Consider the following 20,060-nt stretch of genomic DNA (forward strand, 5'->3'; position numbering starts at 1 on the left):
TTTTCCTTATGGTGCATGTGCACATTTCAAATATAAAAGACATATACGGTTGGACTGTACGACAAAAAAATGTTGGGAGATAGCAATTTATCATTTTTAGTTGTTTGCTAAGATATATTTCTTACCTTGAGCAAACTCCCATCTGCTGAGAGTGTCAGACCAGGTTTCCCGAACAGCGGGCGGCCATCTTTGCGCCACAGCAGGGTGGGTGGGGGAACGGCGTCACTCAGACAGTGCAGCTCCACAGGACTACCGAGCATCGCGGTGGCATTCATTTCCTCCCCCTTGATGTTGGGTGGCACTGTGTAAGAAATGTGAGCATATTTGCCATTAGAATACCTAATACAGTGGGCCCCCGGGTTACGAACTTAATCCGTTCAGCGGCTACGCTCGTATCTCGAATTGCTCGTATAGCGGGCAATCCAGACCCATGTTAATTCGTGAATGCGTGCAACGCGCGCAGAAGCCTTAGGTAAAATCATCACGCTGTATACATATATTAATATTAAGTGACTTAATCTACTGTACAGTTGCATTAAATAACAAATACAAAGGAAAAATGACTTTTACCTTTGGAAAGACGTGACTTGTGCTGAGATGAACAGAGATGAGCAGAGATGAATGCTCGAAGTCAATACGTTAAATCAGATATGCTATTGGTCTTACAGTGTCAAAGTAACTTTTTCAGTCAGGGTTTTCTCTACTTCCTTCCATCCCAACCAGCTGTGCCATCAAGCTAGATAAAGGCGTTCGGCCAATAGCATATCGGCACTTCTGTGATTGACGTGTGACGCCGGCCAATAGCATCTCCGTGAGTGAGACCGGGTCACCTTAATCGACCAATAGCATATTGGCGTCTCCTTGACTGACTGATAATTATTCGCACTTTTTTTTTAAACGGTTGGAATGTATTGACATCTTATTGATGAACACATTTAAACCTGTGACGATTTTTTGTCCTGCAATCGGCACACTTAATTTCATGTCAGCTGTTTTTCCCGACGTGAATTGAGCTGGGTGGAGGCGGAGGGGAGGTTGTGTGTGTTGTATTTACTAGGCACCACACTTGTGTCTTGTACGAGCGTCAGATCACCGTTGGTTACAACTCACAGAAGTGTAAAATTGGCGCTGTCCCAAAGCATGTCGAGAGGTCGTCGACTAACATGACATGCAGTTTTGTCAAGCAATCATTATATGGCACTGTAATAACAGCCGTAACAGTGTGCAGAGATTAACCTCTTGAGTTAATACGGCAACGCTTATAGGCTATTGGTCTTACAGTGTTACAGTAACTCTTTCAGTCATGGTGCAAATCACGGAGATACTAAAACATCATCCTCTTATTTCTTCCTTTACCGCTGCTAGTAATTTTAGAAGCTATGTCTAACAGATAAAGTTTGCAAAGTCTTCAAAACATTCCGTTTTTCACTCATTTTGTCTACTTCCTTCCATCCTGTCCCATCAAGCTAGATAAAGGCGTTCGGCCAATAGCATATCGGCATTTCTGTGATTGACGTGTGACGCCGGCCAATAGCATCTCCGTGAGTGAGACCGGGTGACCTTAATCGACCAATAGCATATTGGCGTCTCCTTGACTGACTGCTAATTATTCGCACTTTTTTTTAAACGGTTGGAATGTATTGACAATTAATTAAAAAAAAAACACACATTTAAACCAATGACAATTCTTTGTCCTGCAATCGGCACATTTAATTTCATGTCAGCTGTTTTTCCCTTTAGCTGTACAAACACTACACTTAAATGGTAATATATTTAGACACCGTGAGTGAGACAGTCAGTGTGACGTTGTAAGACCAATAGCGTTCACGTAACCGCCATAAGTACCTGTTGATGATTGTAGATGACGCAACTGCTGAATATTTTAACGCAGTTAGGCGAGAACATTTCCACATACTCAATGGCTGGTTTGTCGGAATGCTCGCAAGACGAAAGGATTGCTCGTAAGCGGAGGACAAAAATCTCCCTGATCCACGCTCGTAAGGCGAATTGTTCGCAAATCAGGATGCTCGTAAGCCGGGGGCTGACTGTACACGAGTTAAGATTCCATCACGCAGGCTTTCAGAAAATCTAAATTGTATTCTAGCAAAGATAGCGATGATCCGTTTAGATTACAACCGTCAAATGGATCTTGATTTAACAATATATTTATTAAGTTGTCAGTTTGTAGTTTCAAAAACAAAAAAGCATTCATAATAGTACATATAAACAACAGTGGTTCACAACCTATTTTGTGTTTTGTTTTTTGTTTTTTTCAGAGTACCCCTAACCAGCGCAAAGTATTTGTGGATCGGAAAAAAGAACAACAAAAATAACAACTTAAAACAGTGCAGTGCTATTTCTGTTTTTGAATAAACTTTGGAAATTATGCTAATAATGATAATATGGTTCTGAAAAGGAGTCACATTAATGCAATTTAGCAAAACAATGCATCATGTGCCAATTAAGTTGTTCTTAATTTACACAGTACAGGTATGGTTGGTATGGCATTTAAAAAAGTATTAAATTCCATTTGCTGATACTGGCAGAAACCTTGTTAAAACGTACGCCCTCAAGTGCCTTTATGTACCCCTGGGTTGCTTTTGCCTCCATTTGTGAAGCTGTATCACTGCACAATAAACTAAAACCACAGTAACAAACAATTGTCACACAAAACTAGGCAATATTATCATATTTTGACGACATTTTAATGATTCAGTTTTATTTTGATTGTTTCTTTAGGGTTAGGGTTAGGCAGTTAGGCAGACTGTATTTGAACACATGATAATCTTTTCATCATCTTCTCATAATTCATTGACAGTCATATTTCATCTACATTTGATCCTTAATAAACAAGAATAAAAGTGAAAATGTGTGGTTGTAGCTCTAGCATGTCACAGACTTCTATGTCATAAGTGTCTATGACGTGTCATCAATAGGTAAACGTCACGAGAATGACGAAATTGAGGAGCGATCAAAACATTACTTTCTTTTACATTTCGTTATTAGAGTACATGATTGCTCAAAATGCATTTCAAAACGTTCACCTTATTTTCTACCTAGCTTGTCAATTTTTAAAAATCAGCAACTAATTTCTTATTTTCACACACTTCGATTTTGTAATAAACTCATTCAACAATCGTTTGTGTATTTATAGTGAGAGAAATCGTCATAATCATTTATAATCCAACATCCTGTCTCAAAACATTCCATTCCACAAACCATTTCTATACTGCTTATCTTTATTAGTCACGGCGGTGCTGGAACCTAACTCAGTAACTAAATTAAATGACCTTAAATCTGTCACTCTGCAACTGTGTTATGGTATTTTCCTGTTAAACTTTTCTCAGTTTTTCTACATTTATTATTTCTGCTTGTTAGTTTCAGTGGTCTGATTGATAAATTGGCTGCAAGGCAATTTTCTCTGCATGATGGACAGAAAGAGAACAAGTTAGTGGGGAAAGATTCAAACAGGCTCTCAAGGCCAGATGCAAGAAGCTGCTGAAGAATGGTAGCAATTACTGTAGCAAATCAGCCTTTCTTAGGACAAGCTCTTTTGATCTTTCAGAGAAAACACACACCGCGTGGATGTTTCCATTCCACATACGTCCAGTGCCTGTTTAAACAGACAAGAGCGGGACGTACACACTCATGTGCGGCCTCCCTTCCATTCATGTAAACTATGTTTCTCATGTTGCCAAAGTGACGTCCGCTTTGATTGGAGTTGCATAACAACTGATATGCCATCATGCTCGGCTCCCTGCAGGAAGCTGACAATGTTTATTGAAAAGCTAAGCTTATTCTGGCTGCACTTCCTCTGAATTTGTGTGCTTTTCAAGACCCCTGTGATACACCACCGGCGTGATCTGTTGTTCTGGTAGAAGACAAAGTGCAGCCTGATGTCAGGAGCAATTTGACAATAAAACAAAGAATGGAAATTTGGAAAGGGAACAATGGAGCAAGATGAGCTTTTGCTGCTTGCTCCTCTGTGCTCGCCAAGACTTTTCGTCATTTATCATCATCAAAATTTTTTACTGATATTTGGAATAATATGACATAGCAGATTTCTGGCAAAAGATATCAGATTAGATTAATGTCAGATGCTCATGCTTGTAGACAGCCTTATTCTCCAAATATGCACAAACATCAGTTTACAACCCTATTACAGGTTTGCAATTATGGTAATTTTGTTTCACCCATCGCTCCCAGCAGCTTGCGTGACTCACTCGAGAGGGTAATGCCACACTGAGACATCTAAAACTTGCGTTTGACGTCACAACTCACTCACTGAATGATGTTCAATGCAATTTGGCGATGCAATTTCTCCAGCTTTCTACATTACATTGGTCAAATTGAGTCTGTGACCTGGTCCAGCAATGACATCTAGGCGGTTGGTCGATTATATGCAATAGCTATTTAAAATGCCGATTGGATTTGGGTGTCATTGTTTCTTAGGCACCACCAAGGATTTGTGTACCAAATTTTGTGAAACAACTGTTAAGAAGTAAAGCATGGCATGGGTGATAATCAATCAAGAGCATATGAAACAACAGACAAAGGGTAATGGATTTACCGTAAACCCTCAGATTGTAATCACGCTGATCCTCTCCTCCAGCGTTGACAGCCACGCAGGTGTACCTGCCCATGTCACTCACTTGTGCACTGCTCAGGGACAACACCTTGCCACCGGACAAGACCTGAAGGATAGCCACAGTAACCAAGTGTACCGATATACACACATATATATATATATATATATATATATATATATATATATATATATATATATATATATATAGATCAATGATAATAATGATAATAACAATAATGCTTGAGCTATATATTTTGTGCTTTAAGTGCTTTACAGTTAACGCAACAGTCCCAGTTCCAATGCATATTTGATGTATACAGTATGGTGCTCTTTACAAATGAATAAGTGAAACATAATGTAGCCTTTTATGCTACTGTAGTCGGCCGATAAAGAAGCCACACACTGAAACTTTAAGTGCCATGAATGAGAATTCTCGTCTTTTGAAATACATCTGTTGTTTGACAATGATCTTTTTTTTAAATGAAAGTGTAGCTGACACCCTTGACTAATGCTTATTTTAATATTAATCCAATTGAGCACTGTAGTGATGAACTGTGACCATTGGATGGCAGCATTGCTGACGTTGGGGAAGAAATCTATACATACTACACATGGATTACACTACATGCTTGTAATTTATAGAAATCAATTTACTGTGATAGCAGTTCAGCAATTTGTAGATTTACCGCAACCAAGTTGTGAGTCACGTGATCTTGTTTGTTTCAGTATTAGATGAAAAAAATAACCTGTATTCCATGGGACACACTTGTCACAGGACTGCCATCTTTGAGCCAGGTGAGAATTGGCAAGGGCACTCCAGTAGCCTCACATTCCAGTCTGACAGCCTCATTCACCACTGCCGTTACCGTGCCGCCTCGGCTAGAGATGACTGGCGGTACTGCATAAGAAAGAGACATTTAGATTTACTGCACAAATCCATAATAGCAGCCTGACATTCTTACTGATACAAACAGACAAAAGCTTAAAAAAACATCTGTTACCATTGGCAAAAAAACAGACAAAAAGACACTGACCGAACACCTGCAAGCTGTGGGATATCTCTGCAACTCCAGCTAAGTTGACTGCAACACATCTGTATATTCCTGCATCAGATAGCTGAGCTCTTGCAATCTCCAACACCTGGCCACGTTTCAGCAGCGTCACCCCAGCTGCACTTGTCAGAGGTCGACCATCTTTGTACCATGTCAGTGCTATGACACAAAGAAATTTGTGTGTATCTTAAGACGTGAGGGACAATAATATTTAAAGTATAAAAGAGTGTAAGTCTGTGGTATTGTGATATTAATTGTACGTTGCATGAAAAATGAAACAGATGTTAAGACTTTCAAAAGTCATGTGGTTATTTTGGTGGTGAACTTGTTGCCATGGCAACAGCGCTTAGCAACAACAAGAAAGTATCACAAACGTCATTTTTTGACATCCAGGCCTAAACATTATTCTGAGCAAATATGAAGTAGATCTTGCTGGTTAACCAACTGAGAAAAACATTGAAGGAAAGAAAAAAAAAACATACATTAGGGGGTGCTACCACTGCAATGAATCAGTGAATCATCAGACGTTGCTATGACGTACGCAGGTTATCAAAGCGTTGCAATGTTTGGCTGAAAAGATGAGCCATGTTTTGAGGCTTTCCTGTCAAATTTTCTGTTTTATTCGTTGAACGGGCTTGGGCTTGTTTTAGGGGGGCGCTATATGCATTAGAGAATTGTATCTTAAAAATGTCTTCATGTCTTCAAGTCGCCACTGTATATGTATAAATGAAATGAAAATGAAACAGAAAATGTTTTCATGCTTCATACCAGGGTCCATTTTTCTCAAATGTGGAAAGAATGCAATGAGAGTGGCAAAATACACCCTCAAAATACTGGAGTCAAAAATACCTTATTTACAGTTCAAAAATGGACTGACTCAATATTTGGGTCAATTGAACCCAACCGTCTCGGGGTTTTTTTTGTGTTTGTTTGTTTTTTTACTAAATAACCCAATTTTGAGGTTATCTTGTATGAAGACCCCCCATTTTGGGGGTTGCGGTTTGAAAAACCATCCAGAAAGTTGGATCAAACTGACTCAAATTTTAGATCAGTCCTTTTATGACTGGAACTGGATCCTCAATTTGGATTACTTTGGGAAGGAGTGACAGTATTTTCGAGTATTGATGTGTATTTTTTCTTTCAATCACAAATTGAATATTTTAAATTCAATTTGAGTTACAGCATAAAGGCAAAAACATTAATAACAGTAATAACTGACAAAAATAGTTTGGTCCCTTGATTGTATAAGACGGTTTATACCTTTCATATTTATGCAATTTATTACTTTATGGACACAGTTTGATCTGGAATGCAACATTAGAGCCAAAATACAAACACATCCCTCGAAAAGTTTTCAATTATGCTGGAATGTGAGTGCTTATCTGTACAGTGCACGCTACAGTGCATGGAAAGAACGGCAGTGGGAATCAAGTCGCCCATCGGGAGTCATCTGAGATCCATTTTCTGCTGATGCACTGATGGAAAAGCCAAGGCTACGGCACGGGTCAGTAGAAATTCTGCCTTTGAACTAAAGATGAAAAGGAGAGAAGGGCATTTGTGAGTCTCACCAGGTAATGGACTGCCTGCGGCCTTGCACTCAAGCTCAGTGGAGAAGCCTGACAGGATGGTCTGGTTGATGATCTCCCCAGAGGCTGTGATGGTGGGGGGCACTGAAAACACAGAGTGAAATTCAAGAACAATGTACCAGATGAGTAAAGAAGAACATATGAAAACAAACAGGAAAAATCAAGTTGTAGAAATGACTTTATATTCTTCCATTACCATGGACATTGAGCCGTATGTTTTTTTGAGCTTCACCGGCAGCATTAGTGGCCAGACAGGTGTATTTCCCAGAATCCTCTTGTCTTGCCCTAGTGACCTTTAGTACTCTGCCTCCTGACTCCAGCTGGTGTGCAGAAACACGGGTAACATGAAACATGTCGAATTGCAGTTCACGTTAAATAGAAAGTTCCAGTTTGTTCTAGGTTTCAAAATGCAAACGTTTTTGCTCTTGGTGTCAACAGTTACAGCAATTTGAAAAAAAATATTCATACTCCTTGAACCTTTCCACCACACAACCACAAACATCAGTGTTTATTTACTAATTGCACCACAAGTGTTACACGTGAAGAAGACCATATTATCTCTCAGTAATTTTGAATGCCGGGTGGAACGAATGTGATGGATCGTTTATTGAAAGACATTGTTTGCACAGAAATGATATTAAAAATATGTTGACCATTACAGAATAATTATGGTGAAGTCTATTTACACTTACAGCCTTGCTTGTGAAAATATGAATTCCAAGACATGGTTTAAACTCTCCTATTAAACTAATAATGCTAATGCTTTTAGCATTTACTCAATTATGTTACTACAAATGATTGCACAACATTATATTTATAGTACAAGAGTGCAGGAAGCTCATTACAAATGCACACCACACCTTTCGGATTTATACTTCCTTAAAATTTTGAGGCCGCCCCTCTCGCATCGTTCTGTTTTTATTTGAATTTAACTTCACATTTATACGCTACTTTTTGGCGCTATACATAACATGTCAACAAAGCATTAAAGTTTGTCATTGTAAGGTGACAAAACATAAAGAAGTTCAAGGAGTGTGAATACTTTTTCAAGGCAGTGTACCCTTTTCTTTCGCCAGGTGTTACAAGTCAAATAAATATAGACCAAAGCAATCGACCCACCTTAAAGTGCTCTTGTGATGTATCAACAGGTCGGCCATCTTTAAGCCAAGTTATAGTGGGTGTGGGGATGCCACTGGAGATGCACTCCAAACTGACTGATTTGTGCAGGACAACCACACGCTCAGCAGTGCCAGTGGAACGAATCGATGGAGGAACTGGAATAGTTCAGAGGGTAGACTCATTGTCTATTTTGTAGAACAGGGGAATAGGCAAAATAGCAATTGGATAAAGCGAGAAAAGGAAGAGAATAGAAATATTCACCCACAGACTTCCTGCAGCTTGCATTTATGAAGTACGTATTTGCATTACAATTTAGATGCCAAATATTTAATACACAACTGTTGAAATTATTTTTTTTAAACATTACCTTGTACAACAACATTGAAGATCTTCTCATGGTCTCCTCCTTCATTAGTAGCCACACACTGAAACCGACCTGAGTCGGAGACCTGAGCGCGGGGGATAATCAGCCGCCATCCATTGGCAGTAAGTCGCAGCCCCTCGCCATGTCTAACCACTTGCCCATCTTTATACCACCTGAGGATGAAGATCATAACAATGACTTATTAATTTTATGTAACAGGGGTTAACAAATCTAAAATCTTACTTGATGGCAGGCACAGGTGTCCCAGTGGCGCGGCAGTCCAGCTCTAGAGGGTTGTTTATTACTACAATGCTGTTGGTCATCTCATCTGCTCCGTCAATTAAAGGTGGCACTAAGGGGAATATTTTTTATTAGATCAATCCTCCACAACGGCATTAGTGTTAGTTTGACAGGTGAAATAGAAACATACTGTAGATAATAGATAAAGAGAAATTTTATACGGATGGGCCGGTTAACGAGGCAGGAATTATCTGACACAATCTATATTCTGTAGCTGCTGAATAAACTACGGCTGGAGAATACCGCCACAAATGCTGTTCCAACATTTATCTTTTTTAAGCCTTTCTTTGTTCATCCAAAAATGAGTATTTGAGAGGGTTAGGTTAAGAACCACCGTATTAAAACACTTAGTCTTAGTTATCACGTCTCGCATAGGTATATGTCCATACAGATATAGTGTATGTGCATACCCAAAACTCTGACGTCGTACGTGACTTCTGTCTCCCCAGCAATGCTGGTTGCCACACAAACATAGCGTCCCGAGTCCGACTCTGTGGCTGAAAGGATTTCTATTTTCCTCCCTTGTTCAAGGACACGGACACTGTCTCCATCTTGGACTGGAACTCCATCCTTCAGCCATATGAGGGAAGGGGGAGGGTAGCCGGCAGCCTCGCACTCCAAGATCAGGGGCTTACTGAGAACCACATTTCTTTCAGAAAAACTGCTGTCTCCCCCTCCTATGGAAGGAGGCACTGCAGGTGGAGGAGAAATCAGTAGAAAAAAAGTAGATGAGAGGTTGCAGAAAATGTTGGTTGCTCACAGTCATTCCAAGTGTAAGAATTACGGTGAGTATAAAAATTGAACTAAGTCAGAGTAAAACATTGTTTTCTTACAGTAGACATCAAGTTCAAAGGTCTTTTCGGCGCTCCCGGACACACTGGTCACCTTGCAGGTGTACTGACCAACATCCGATGGCTGCACCCGCGGGATCTTCAGGTAACGACCCTGCTCTACATACTGAGACTGGCGGCTAGACAGGATGGCCTTTCCCTTTCTATACCAGGTGATTGTGGGGAGCGGGACTCCTCGTGCCTCGCACTCAAGCGTGACAAGCGTGTCCGGCAGGGTGGTAACTTCTGTTGTTTGGTTACCACCTCTGATGGATGGGGGAACTTGGAACACAAACAAGAAATAAAAAAAATAAATAAAAATCACATTTTAATTTATAATGTGTCAGTTTACACCAAACTTATAAACCCAATCTACCCTCATAAATCCTGAGGATGAAATCCTTCTTTGGAGATGTTTTGATTTCCTAAAATGTACTTTTTAGATCATGCCTTTCTTAAGCCATATTACAAGTAGGTGCAGCTGAGAAATGCTCCTCATATTTGGTCCTGCAAATGTTGACACTCAATACTTACAACACTATGTTGTTCTGAAAACATGTTCAATTGCCATTTTAGGGCATTTACATTGACAAAGATATGTGACCAGTGTTGCCAGTGTTCACCGGTAGCTTGGGCTCCGTTGTAGCAGCTTCTAGCATAAATTAGAAGTTAGCTAGCAGTGCTCTGGTGCTCTATATAGGCTGGCATGATAGAAATGAATGACTGAACACTTTGATGTTTATAGCCTTATACCTGTCATTACTACCAATCACCTTTTAACAAACTATGCGGACTCCAATGTGTTTTTCTGCTGAGAAATGTATTTGGAGGACAGTAGATTTGGAGGACAGTAGTATGCTGGTAAGCACAGTTTAAATGTAAGTTTAAAAAAATGTTGATCATCAAAAATGTATAAAGGTCAGTCATTCATAAATATGTAGAAACGTTCTATGTTTATAATGAATTCTCACCAAGCAAAAAAAAAAAAAAAAGGAATACCAAAAATACTTCTTAGCTGCATTCCTAAAAAGTTGTCCAAAATATGGGAGCACCTTACATGATTAACAATTTTATTCATGCAAACACTTACCATACACATTGAGATTGAAGTCTCTGGTTTGTTTGCCAGCCGTATTCATGACACTACACTGATATCTTGCTTGGTCTCCAAGGCGGGCACTTTTTATTCTTAAAACTTGGCCATTATCAATGACCTCCAAATTTGGATCCCCAAGAAATAAAGCCCTAGGTACAGAGCATAACATAAGAGAAAGGGAATGATTTAAATCAAAGAACTTCCTTCACTTTTACCATTATGTTTTTAGTGGGAACTGACTTTTGGTTCTTGTACCACTGGATTGTGGGAAATGGCACTCCTGTCACCTTGCACTCTAACCTGATCTCCTCTTTAATATTTCCAGACATATTTTGGGGAGATTCAGGTGCTGCAATACTTGGTGGGACTGTGAGACAGAGGAAATGTTGCTGACAAATCATCCACATTGCTCCAATTTCTATCATTTAACAGAGAACCTGAAGTCAAATTTTGGGTTTGTATTCAGAAGCTGAAGTTTAAGCCAAAAAGAGCAAAGCTCCACAAGGATTGCACAAACAAAAATTTTAAACCAGATCCCATCTCAAAGAAGATTGCTGATCAAGCATTGTGCTGCCTAATTATGTATCAAATCATAAAGCACTTTTTTCTGTATGATGAATGATTTGTCTATACCTCACTTATTTTACTCACCCAATATATCCACAAAGAAATCTTTTTCGGTGCTGCCTGCAATGTTGATAGCTTTACAAGTGTAGCTGCCCGCATCTGCCGTGGCTGACTTCAGTAGTTGTAATGTTCTCCCCTTATCAGCAATCTGAATGCTGTCACTAGTATCTACCTATCGAACATCAATTAAAAATATTGAAAACACAAAAAAAAAAAAAAACACATAGAAAAGATTACTATTTACCTTTACTTCAGTTGAGCCAGTCAACCCCAATTGTGAATTACAACTATCAAATGCTAAGGTCAGTTGCAATATGATGCAAAATGTGTGTCAACGACTTTTCAATTAGGCTAAGAAGTTCAGACTATAGTTTAGAAATCCATTGTTGTCTACTTATGTTCAAATCCTTCCAACAAGCAACTAGTTTCTAATAAAAAAATAAATAAAAAAAATCACAGATCATACAGCGAAGTGATGGGATGCCATAAATGTTTGCTTGGTAATACGGCAAAAACACCGAAGACCCAAATGTTTCACATCGTGGCATAGTAGACTTTGTAGAAATGTATTTTACTCACGAGAATTCCATTTTTGTACCAGGTGATTAATGGAGTCGGGCTTCCTATTATATCACAGAACAAACTGATGGACTTGCTCAGAACTACAGACACGTTTCCTGATATATCACCATCACGGAGTGTTGGAGGCACTGGAAAGCATGAGAATTGATTATAATAAGAGCTGGAATACGCAGAGGTTTTAGTAGTACTCAGCCCAATAATCAAGTCAATCACCATTGACTTTGAGCTGGTATTTCTTCTCTGTGGACCCAGCATCATTAGCGGCCTCGCACACATACTCGCCATCATCCAACGGTGACAAAGACGACAGAATCAACAGTGTGCCATCCTCCAGGATAGACACACCTGGTTCATTGCCAGTGAGCTCCTGGCCGTTACGCAACCATCTGATCACTGGCTTGGGAAGGCCTGCGCCACAGAGAGAGAGAGAGAGACATTTTTATGAGAAGCAAGGGGACAATACTGGTACTTCAGATATTTTTTAGAAATACCTTCAATTTACACAAGCATAGGTAAGCATATGTCAGTACAGGTGATTACAGTGATGTACCTTTGGCAGGGCAGGGGAAGGCAATTCGTTGGTTTGCAACTCTCTCCTGTAGAGGACTATTGAATGGAGGCTCCAGTACTCCGACCACAGGGGGGACTGAAAATTCACACAGGGACCAATACACACCATGTGATTCTGAAAATGTCGTTTCTGAACAACAAAGGGACCTGTGGCATTTCTCAACATGATGCCCAAGTTGTTGACTGAAAATAAGTTGACTAAAAATATCCACTTGTGGATTATTGTTGTGACTGCAAGTGACTTTACGGACACTATTACATGAGTGAGGTCCATATAACCGTGTGTACGTGTGAGCTAAATAGTAATTTGTGTTTGTTAACCTTAAATAGTTATAGCTATAGATTCAAATAGATTCAAAAGATAAAAATACAACTTGCAGGAGGTGGGAGGATATGACTCAATTATTGCATAATCGATTTTAAAAAGATTTGTTGAAGTAACAGCCCTAATGAACACAGTATGAATACAATATTGACAGAGTATACAATTTTTGAAACCAACCTTGTATTAGTAGTTGAACTTGAGCTTCAATGCTACCAGCAGTGTTAGCTGCTGTACAAGTGTAATTTCCTTCATCGTCTAACACTACTGGACCCAAAGTGAGACTGCCATCAGGTGACACAGGATATACCCTGCCATCCTTTGTCCAGGAAACGGCAGGCTTTGGTACACCTTGCACTATACATAGAAGCTCGACAAGGTGACCCATCTGGACTTTCATGATCTTGGGACCGGCCTGGATACTAGGGGGCACTGGTGGGTAGAGGTCAAGATTAAAACACTGTTTGTCCCATCTGCAACTGTATGATGCTTAATATTGAATGTTTACACATGTAATAAATGTGAAGACCTATCAGGAAATTAAAAAACAAGATAAAAAAATTTTCAGCCTTAACAGTATGCACTCCTCTTGGTAGACTCTTATGGAAACGACCAAACAATATTGGGGTGTGTTATTAATGTGGTAATGCAAACTTACCCAGAACATTCAGTTCAATGATTTGAGTTAAGTTGCCAGCAATGTTGGAGGCAATGCAAACATACTGTCCACTGTCTGACACTTTGGTCTCTAAGATTTTCAAAGACCCCGAGGGTAGCTGGTTGTGCCTGGAGTGAGCACACAAACATATAAAGCTAGTTTAGTCTGCGTCAATGGAGATGGGCCGTTTTCCCTGCGTAGACCAAACTCCGTTACATGCAACTCGGCAATGCATACAAATCATGTTATTGCAGGTAATGCTAATAGTACAAACATTGGTTTGGGGGTTTCCCAAAAAAGAGAATATATGCATTGGTCAAAAATGTGTGTTTTACCTTGGGGAGTAAGGAGAAATGAGATGCCTCTGCTTGGCCCAGCTAATGGAGGGTGGGGGGACACTGTGAACCTCACAGTGTAAAACTGCATCCTCACCCTCTATCACTGACATTTTTGAAGGGTTGGGAGAGCCACCAGTGTTGGACCTTGGGCGAACTGGAAACACAAATGAAAATAAGTCAAAGTGTTGTTACAAAGATCATTTTAAAGTATAGCACACTGTTGATTAATACGTTTACATCTTTTTTTTGTGACACTTAATATCGACAAGAAAATTAAATTACTACCGATAATTACAATGTACTTACGGTAATCTGACTTTTGATTCACTTCTTTTGATTCATTTTAAAAGACAGGAATCTTACAAGCAGTGGGGAAAAATTGTGCCTAATTCACAAAGTGTCTCTTGAGGATTAAAAAAAAAATGTTTTTTGCTTTGTTACAGAATGACAACACAATCCATTTTTTATTTATTTTAAAAGGTATCATAAATGTGTCTTAACATGCTGAAAAAATAGTTATTGTGATTCTACGGTTCCAGACATTATAGTGGTGTTTCTTTATTTTGTTGGCAAAGCCCCCCTAGGAATTAGAAAACAACCCCCCCCCCCCTCCCTGTTGTGCATAAATTATCTCAAGAAACTATGTAAGTATACCTAAAATTGTGTCATTTTTTAAACACTCACAAATGAAAGAGACATGAATCTACTTTCAGCAAACATTAACATTACGATGGGTTACAAGTTAGTCTGAAACAAAAAAAATCTAACTTAAAGTGTATCAAATAGCCTGAAATGAAAAAAAGGCAATCCTTAGTAAAACTAGCAACATTTTTGACAAACAGAGCTGTTTGATGATAAAAAATAATATTAAATTAATAAAAAATAATAAATTAAATTGATCTGGAACATGAACACAGGAGCATTAATATCTATTTTATAATATATTCATTCAAAGAAAAAAAGGCCCACCCCACTATTTGAGAAGTACTGCATTACAGGATCTAAAATAGCATGACAGTGTAGCCGCATCATTATAATAACCATAAATCCCACAAAATGGCTTTTCTCAAGAACCCTTGTAACACGACATTCAATTCAATATGGTAATTTCAAACATATTGTTAGAACAGGCACAATGTCTGGAAGACTTTGAGCTCCCCAAGATTGAAGAAAATGAGCAACATTGTGTTGATTAAGGTTCAAATGCTTTCATAGACATTAGACCTAATGTATGGGTATCTAGCCTCTCATTTTGCATTAGCTACATTACCATAGACAGTTAGTTGAACTTTTCTCGAGGTGTGACCAGCAGCATTGGCAGCTGTGCAGAGGAACTCTCCCGTCTCATTTCCAGAGGGTGCGGCAATGAGCAGGCTGCCGTCAGAGTCCAAGGAGAAGGCTGGACCTCCCAAGTATACAAGAGCCCCACCCTTCAAAGCAAATCGCAAAGGGTGAATGAAAGCACCCGCTGCTCAAGTCGTTCAAACTACAGTTCCACTCAATGAAAAGTTGGACCAACACGCAATTAAATAAACTACAACAAATATATATACTGTATATATATACAGTATATATATATATATATATATATATATATATATATATATATATATATATATATATATATATATATATATATATATATATATATATATATATATATATATATATATATATATATATATATATCAGACCTTCTTCTGCATTGAGAAGAATAAGGCTCCACATCTGTGTGCTCTGTCTTTCTGGCATACTGTAAATAGTTTAAGGAGATCGTGCTGTCTTCTAGTGATTATTATTATTATTACTATTAGCATAGCGAGCATTAAAGATAAAGGAACCAGGCAAAGGATCCTGAGAAACCTTCACAGTTCCTTTAACCCAATTCACTCTGAGAGCATTAAATTACAATCTAGAGGAAGCACAAATAAAAACATGTCAGTATGGCATGAAGTGACAAGACAGTATTCGCAGGTAATTCAATGGTGCAACACATGAAGAACAAATATGTTGCCTCACATAGACACGCAAGTATGATTTGCCCATCGTGGAATATTGAAATTCCAGACTCCATTCGGAGTCTAATATGATTTTCAGGCATGTGACACTAAACAACCCCGGGAATTCTTCGAATGTGGCTTGAGATATTGAACAATGTCCACTGCGGATAAGTATACTACTCAGAAGTCAGCACTGTTGAACACACACACACACACACACACACACACACACACGCACATATTTTCAAGAAATATTGTTCACAAACACGTGTATCTACAGTAGTGTTAATATGAGTCAAATTGAGATTTCCATAAAAAGGGCCATAATACTGACTGAACAGGCTGAACACATTTTAATTATGTTATATACAGTACATTCTATTGCCTTTTATAATAATCCATCCATTTTCTATAGCCGCTTATCCCCCCGCCACTTTTATAATAATATAGAACACAAATGACATTGACTGTGTCTCCCATATCTAGGTTTGCTGAGAAAGGCTCTCGATATGAGAAGAACATTCAGCATATGACAACAAAAAAACGATGTTCATTCAACTGCAGACCTTAGACCAAGTGATCTCAGGAGTAGGTATCCCACTGGCACGGCAGGGCAGCGAGATGGGTTTTCCTTCGATAGTGCTAAACACTTGAGGTCCATGTTGAATGGATGGAATCACTAATAGAAAAAGCAAAGACAGAAAGTTATAGCAATCATTTTTTTTTGCATAAATTATTTTAACATCTCAAATGCATCTGGAGAAAGCCTTTCCTTCATTGAAGGCATACTGTAAGTTGTCAAAGGTAATGCATTTTCCTTTCTCTCCATCTTGTTCCTATCCCATAATCGCAATATGTTTTAGACCACCTTTCTTCAGACCACCAAAGTTTTGGATGTTCTTTTAAGAAACAAACAAAAAAATAATAATAATAATATACAACTGGCCAATGCAATTGTAAGGCCAGTTGATAAAACCAGCAGTGATTATAAGGTCCAGCATTTCTTGACATGAATTCCAAGGTTAGCCTTAAAATATTTTTCCCTTTGGCCCATGCAGTAACTCCCCACATTTTAGCCAAAAACTGGCCTTGAAAACATTTGCTGATAAAGAGACATGGGGAGATATCTCCTTCAGTAGAGGCAATGAAATACACAAAGGTCACTGCCAAATGATGAGACGTTTATCGCCGAAATAAAAACAGGTTGGCTTTCATCAAAACTCCCAAAGGTTTAGGACAGTGTGTGACTTTTTACACTGATGTGAATTTCCTGCAGAAATATGGCCTTCATCATCTTGTATGCATCCACCCATTCATTTTCTATACTGTTTACCCAAATCTGGGTCGAGGCAATAAAATAATTACGTGCATTAACTGTCTTATTCACTGTCTCCATGGTCATCTTTGATATATACTACCATGGACGTTGACAGTTGTAGTGTGGTTGGTGGCCCCAACGAGGCTCTCAGCCAAACAGGTGTAGTCACCAGCGTCGTTCAGCTGAACTCGCTCAATATGTAAACTGCCATCCCGGCGTACAGTCACATACTCATCTGAGGTCACCTGAAAAATGTCAAGTTTAAAGCACCCGCAGAGAAACAATTTAATTTCTGTTCAATTTATTAATGATTTGAAGTACTTACAAGGCCGTAGTTGTGCAGCCACTGTCTCTCCGGCAGTGGATTGCCAGCCAACAGTACACAGGGTAAAGTCACCTGCTGGTCCTTGATCACACTGATCACTGCTGGACTCATTGCAATGATAGGTGGCGCTGCAGATGCACAAGCAATCGATTGGTTAAGTCAAAAGCATTTGACCACTGAGCATGAAAAAGTACATTCACTTTGAAGCCATTAGTGAGACAACAAGGAGTTTGTATTTGCAGCCGAAAGGAATGATCAGATGCTGTATACACCAAGCAATATAAACATGCGCACTCTCCACATCTGCTACAAGTAACATATGCAGTCCAAAAAAAGTTAGTAAACTCTGTAAATTCCTAGATTTCTGCATACATTGTGGACAACATGTCTTCTGATCTTCATTTTTGTCACAAATAGATAAATACGGTTTTCCTAATAGCACACACACATAAAATGTGTTTCTATGTTTTTGCCGAACACAATACGTCAACATAACAGTGGCGTATTGGAAAAAGTACAGTTTGTGAACTTTTGGCTTTAATGGGCCTCCATTGGGAGCAATGACCTCAACCAAACGTTTCTTTAGTTATCAGGCCTATTTAATTGTCAAGAGAAAATTTGGACCATTCCTTTTTACAAAAAAGTTTTACTTTATCTTTTGAGGTCATGCTGCAAAATCTCAATCAGGCTGCGGTCAGGACCCTGGTTGTCCAAACCCAGAAGGACTTTTTTATACTGCTGAAGGCATTCAGCTGTTGACATACTTCTGTCGTTTGCATTGTTGTACTGTTGCATCACCCATCTTCCGTTCAACTTCAATTGGCGGACAGATGTTCTTAAGTTATGTTTCAAATCATTGACTGTTTGTCTTTGTGTGGACTGACGAGCGTCAAGTCTTTTGAACATATGCTTGCTCAGTTGGATGGAATTCAACAATTCTTATTTATAGGTATTCTGAGAGCCCTTTTGAGTGATGTACATTAGGCAATGCTTCTTGAAAGAAGAAAAATCTGAATTTCTACTCCAAAACTTGTCAAATATATTTAACTAGATATTGTGATGAGTGAATCTGATTTGGTCTTGGAGAAGTCATTAGATATGTGATTCACATATTTTTCCACCCTGCTAATTAATGCTATTAATGATTTGAATGATTTAAATAATCCCATTCTGTTATCTCTATCCGTTGTAAAGCATCTTTGAGTGTCCAGAAATGTGCTAATGTTTACATGGCGTGTTAAATAAAAAACAGTAACATAAATTTGTATGTTGTATTAGCTCAAGTATTGTACATTTGTACAAACAATTCACGCAGAAATCTCCGTTGTTTCAAAAGGTTCCGTTTCGCGTACATATTCCTCCAAGCATGCGAGGCACCATACATTGTATACATTAACGCACATATTTCTTATATGGGGACTATGTGAGCAAACAGACAACAATAATATCATCTGTGAAAGTCAAGATATAAAAAAGGGTGTTGATAGAAGACTGAGATGATTCCTTGACATTACAAACACACACACACAAATACTGTATACAGTATATACACAAACATTTTGGCAGCTAATTCCTCCGATTTAATTAAATTAACTTAATTGGAATGTACGAAACTAGGATCATTCCAAAAACGTTTTAATATCTTGCATAGCACAGGGTCAACCCTGTTAGCAATTTTTAATGACATCCTTCAGGCGAATGAGACTGGAGATTATTCTAAGATTAAAACTTCGCTATTAGCGCCAGCAGACTGGATGGGGATGTGATCAACTGAATAGTGTATCTAGCCTCTCGGAGAAAGTTACTGTGATTACATTATACTTTTAAGTCAACATGTCCTCCCTTAACCATCTCCGGTAAACCACATTTACGTCATTTTCATCCTTTGCCTTTCGACCCAGCATGGAAACGTCTTTTATTGTGGCTACTGTTCTCATGCTTTCTTTTTATTGTGGTAACTGTCTTTATACATGTCTCTTTTTGTTTTCACATCTCTGTTTTTACACTATTATAAAAAAGAGATGAGTTGAGATTGACTACTATTTCCTTGCATTATTGTAAAAAAGAAACTGCTGGTGCTTGGGCATCCTTTTGACTAATCTGTATATGTATGTAACAATGTTGACAGGAGTAAATTCAAGTAAATTCAATATACCATTAATGTGGGACTGTACTTTTTGACCTTTGACCTACATATACGCAAGTGTTTTAACAACAGCGGACCGGTCAAATAAAACACTTGTTAACAAGGTACACGTGTTCAAGCACTAATGAAGTTGTAGGTGTCAGTGTTGGGAGGGACACACAAAGACAAATTGTGGCACTCATTTTGCTCTTTTTTGTTTAAGGAATTGTAAGGCATGAAAAAGAAAAATGCATAAAATA

The 20,060-nt window shown here is 38.7% G+C and overlaps 1 protein-coding gene across 3 annotated transcripts in view; it reads right to left on the minus strand.

Moving 5' to 3' along the window:
- hmcn1 (hemicentin 1) overlaps positions 1 to 20,060 on the minus strand; it is a 90,216-nt gene that overhangs the window by 41,022 nt on the left and 29,134 nt on the right. For 2 of the 3 annotated variants that reach the window (XM_088425174.1, XM_088425173.1), the window contains exons 18-41: positions 17,676 to 17,803; positions 17,451 to 17,595; positions 16,599 to 16,711; positions 15,303 to 15,462; positions 14,030 to 14,186; positions 13,695 to 13,822; positions 13,217 to 13,468; positions 12,695 to 12,790; positions 12,358 to 12,552; positions 12,138 to 12,272; positions 11,587 to 11,730; positions 11,176 to 11,302; positions 10,930 to 11,084; positions 9,843 to 10,121; positions 9,420 to 9,701; positions 8,953 to 9,061; positions 8,713 to 8,882; positions 8,346 to 8,500; positions 7,423 to 7,546; positions 7,209 to 7,310; positions 5,623 to 5,799; positions 5,335 to 5,486; positions 4,571 to 4,694; positions 126 to 301 (exon numbers count right to left, since the gene is read on the minus strand). In XM_088425174.1, the coding sequence (XP_088281300.1) occupies positions 126 to 301; positions 4,571 to 4,694; positions 5,335 to 5,486; positions 5,623 to 5,799; positions 7,209 to 7,310; positions 7,423 to 7,546; positions 8,346 to 8,500; positions 8,713 to 8,882; positions 8,953 to 9,061; positions 9,420 to 9,701; positions 9,843 to 10,121; positions 10,930 to 11,084; positions 11,176 to 11,302; positions 11,587 to 11,730; positions 12,138 to 12,272; positions 12,358 to 12,552; positions 12,695 to 12,790; positions 13,217 to 13,468; positions 13,695 to 13,822; positions 14,030 to 14,186; positions 15,303 to 15,462; positions 16,599 to 16,711; positions 17,451 to 17,595; positions 17,676 to 17,803 (3,785 nt within the window). Of the gene's footprint in view, positions 1 to 125; positions 302 to 4,570; positions 4,695 to 5,334; positions 5,487 to 5,622; positions 5,800 to 7,208; positions 7,311 to 7,422; positions 7,547 to 8,345; positions 8,501 to 8,712; positions 8,883 to 8,952; positions 9,062 to 9,419; positions 9,702 to 9,842; positions 10,122 to 10,929; positions 11,085 to 11,175; positions 11,303 to 11,586; positions 11,735 to 12,137; positions 12,273 to 12,357; positions 12,553 to 12,694; positions 12,791 to 13,216; positions 13,469 to 13,694; positions 13,823 to 14,029; positions 14,187 to 15,302; positions 15,463 to 16,598; positions 16,712 to 17,450; positions 17,596 to 17,675; positions 17,804 to 20,060 lie in introns of all 3 variants that reach the window. The other variant, XM_088425172.1, reaches the window with a different exon arrangement.

The sequence above is a fragment of the Hippichthys cyanospilos genome, chromosome 10 (assembly GCF_059441005.1).
Source record: "Hippichthys cyanospilos isolate Australia breed blue-spotted pipefish chromosome 10, RoL_Hcya_1.0, whole genome shotgun sequence".
In the NCBI taxonomy this organism is placed as follows: Eukaryota; Metazoa; Chordata; class Actinopteri; order Syngnathiformes; family Syngnathidae; genus Hippichthys; species Hippichthys cyanospilos.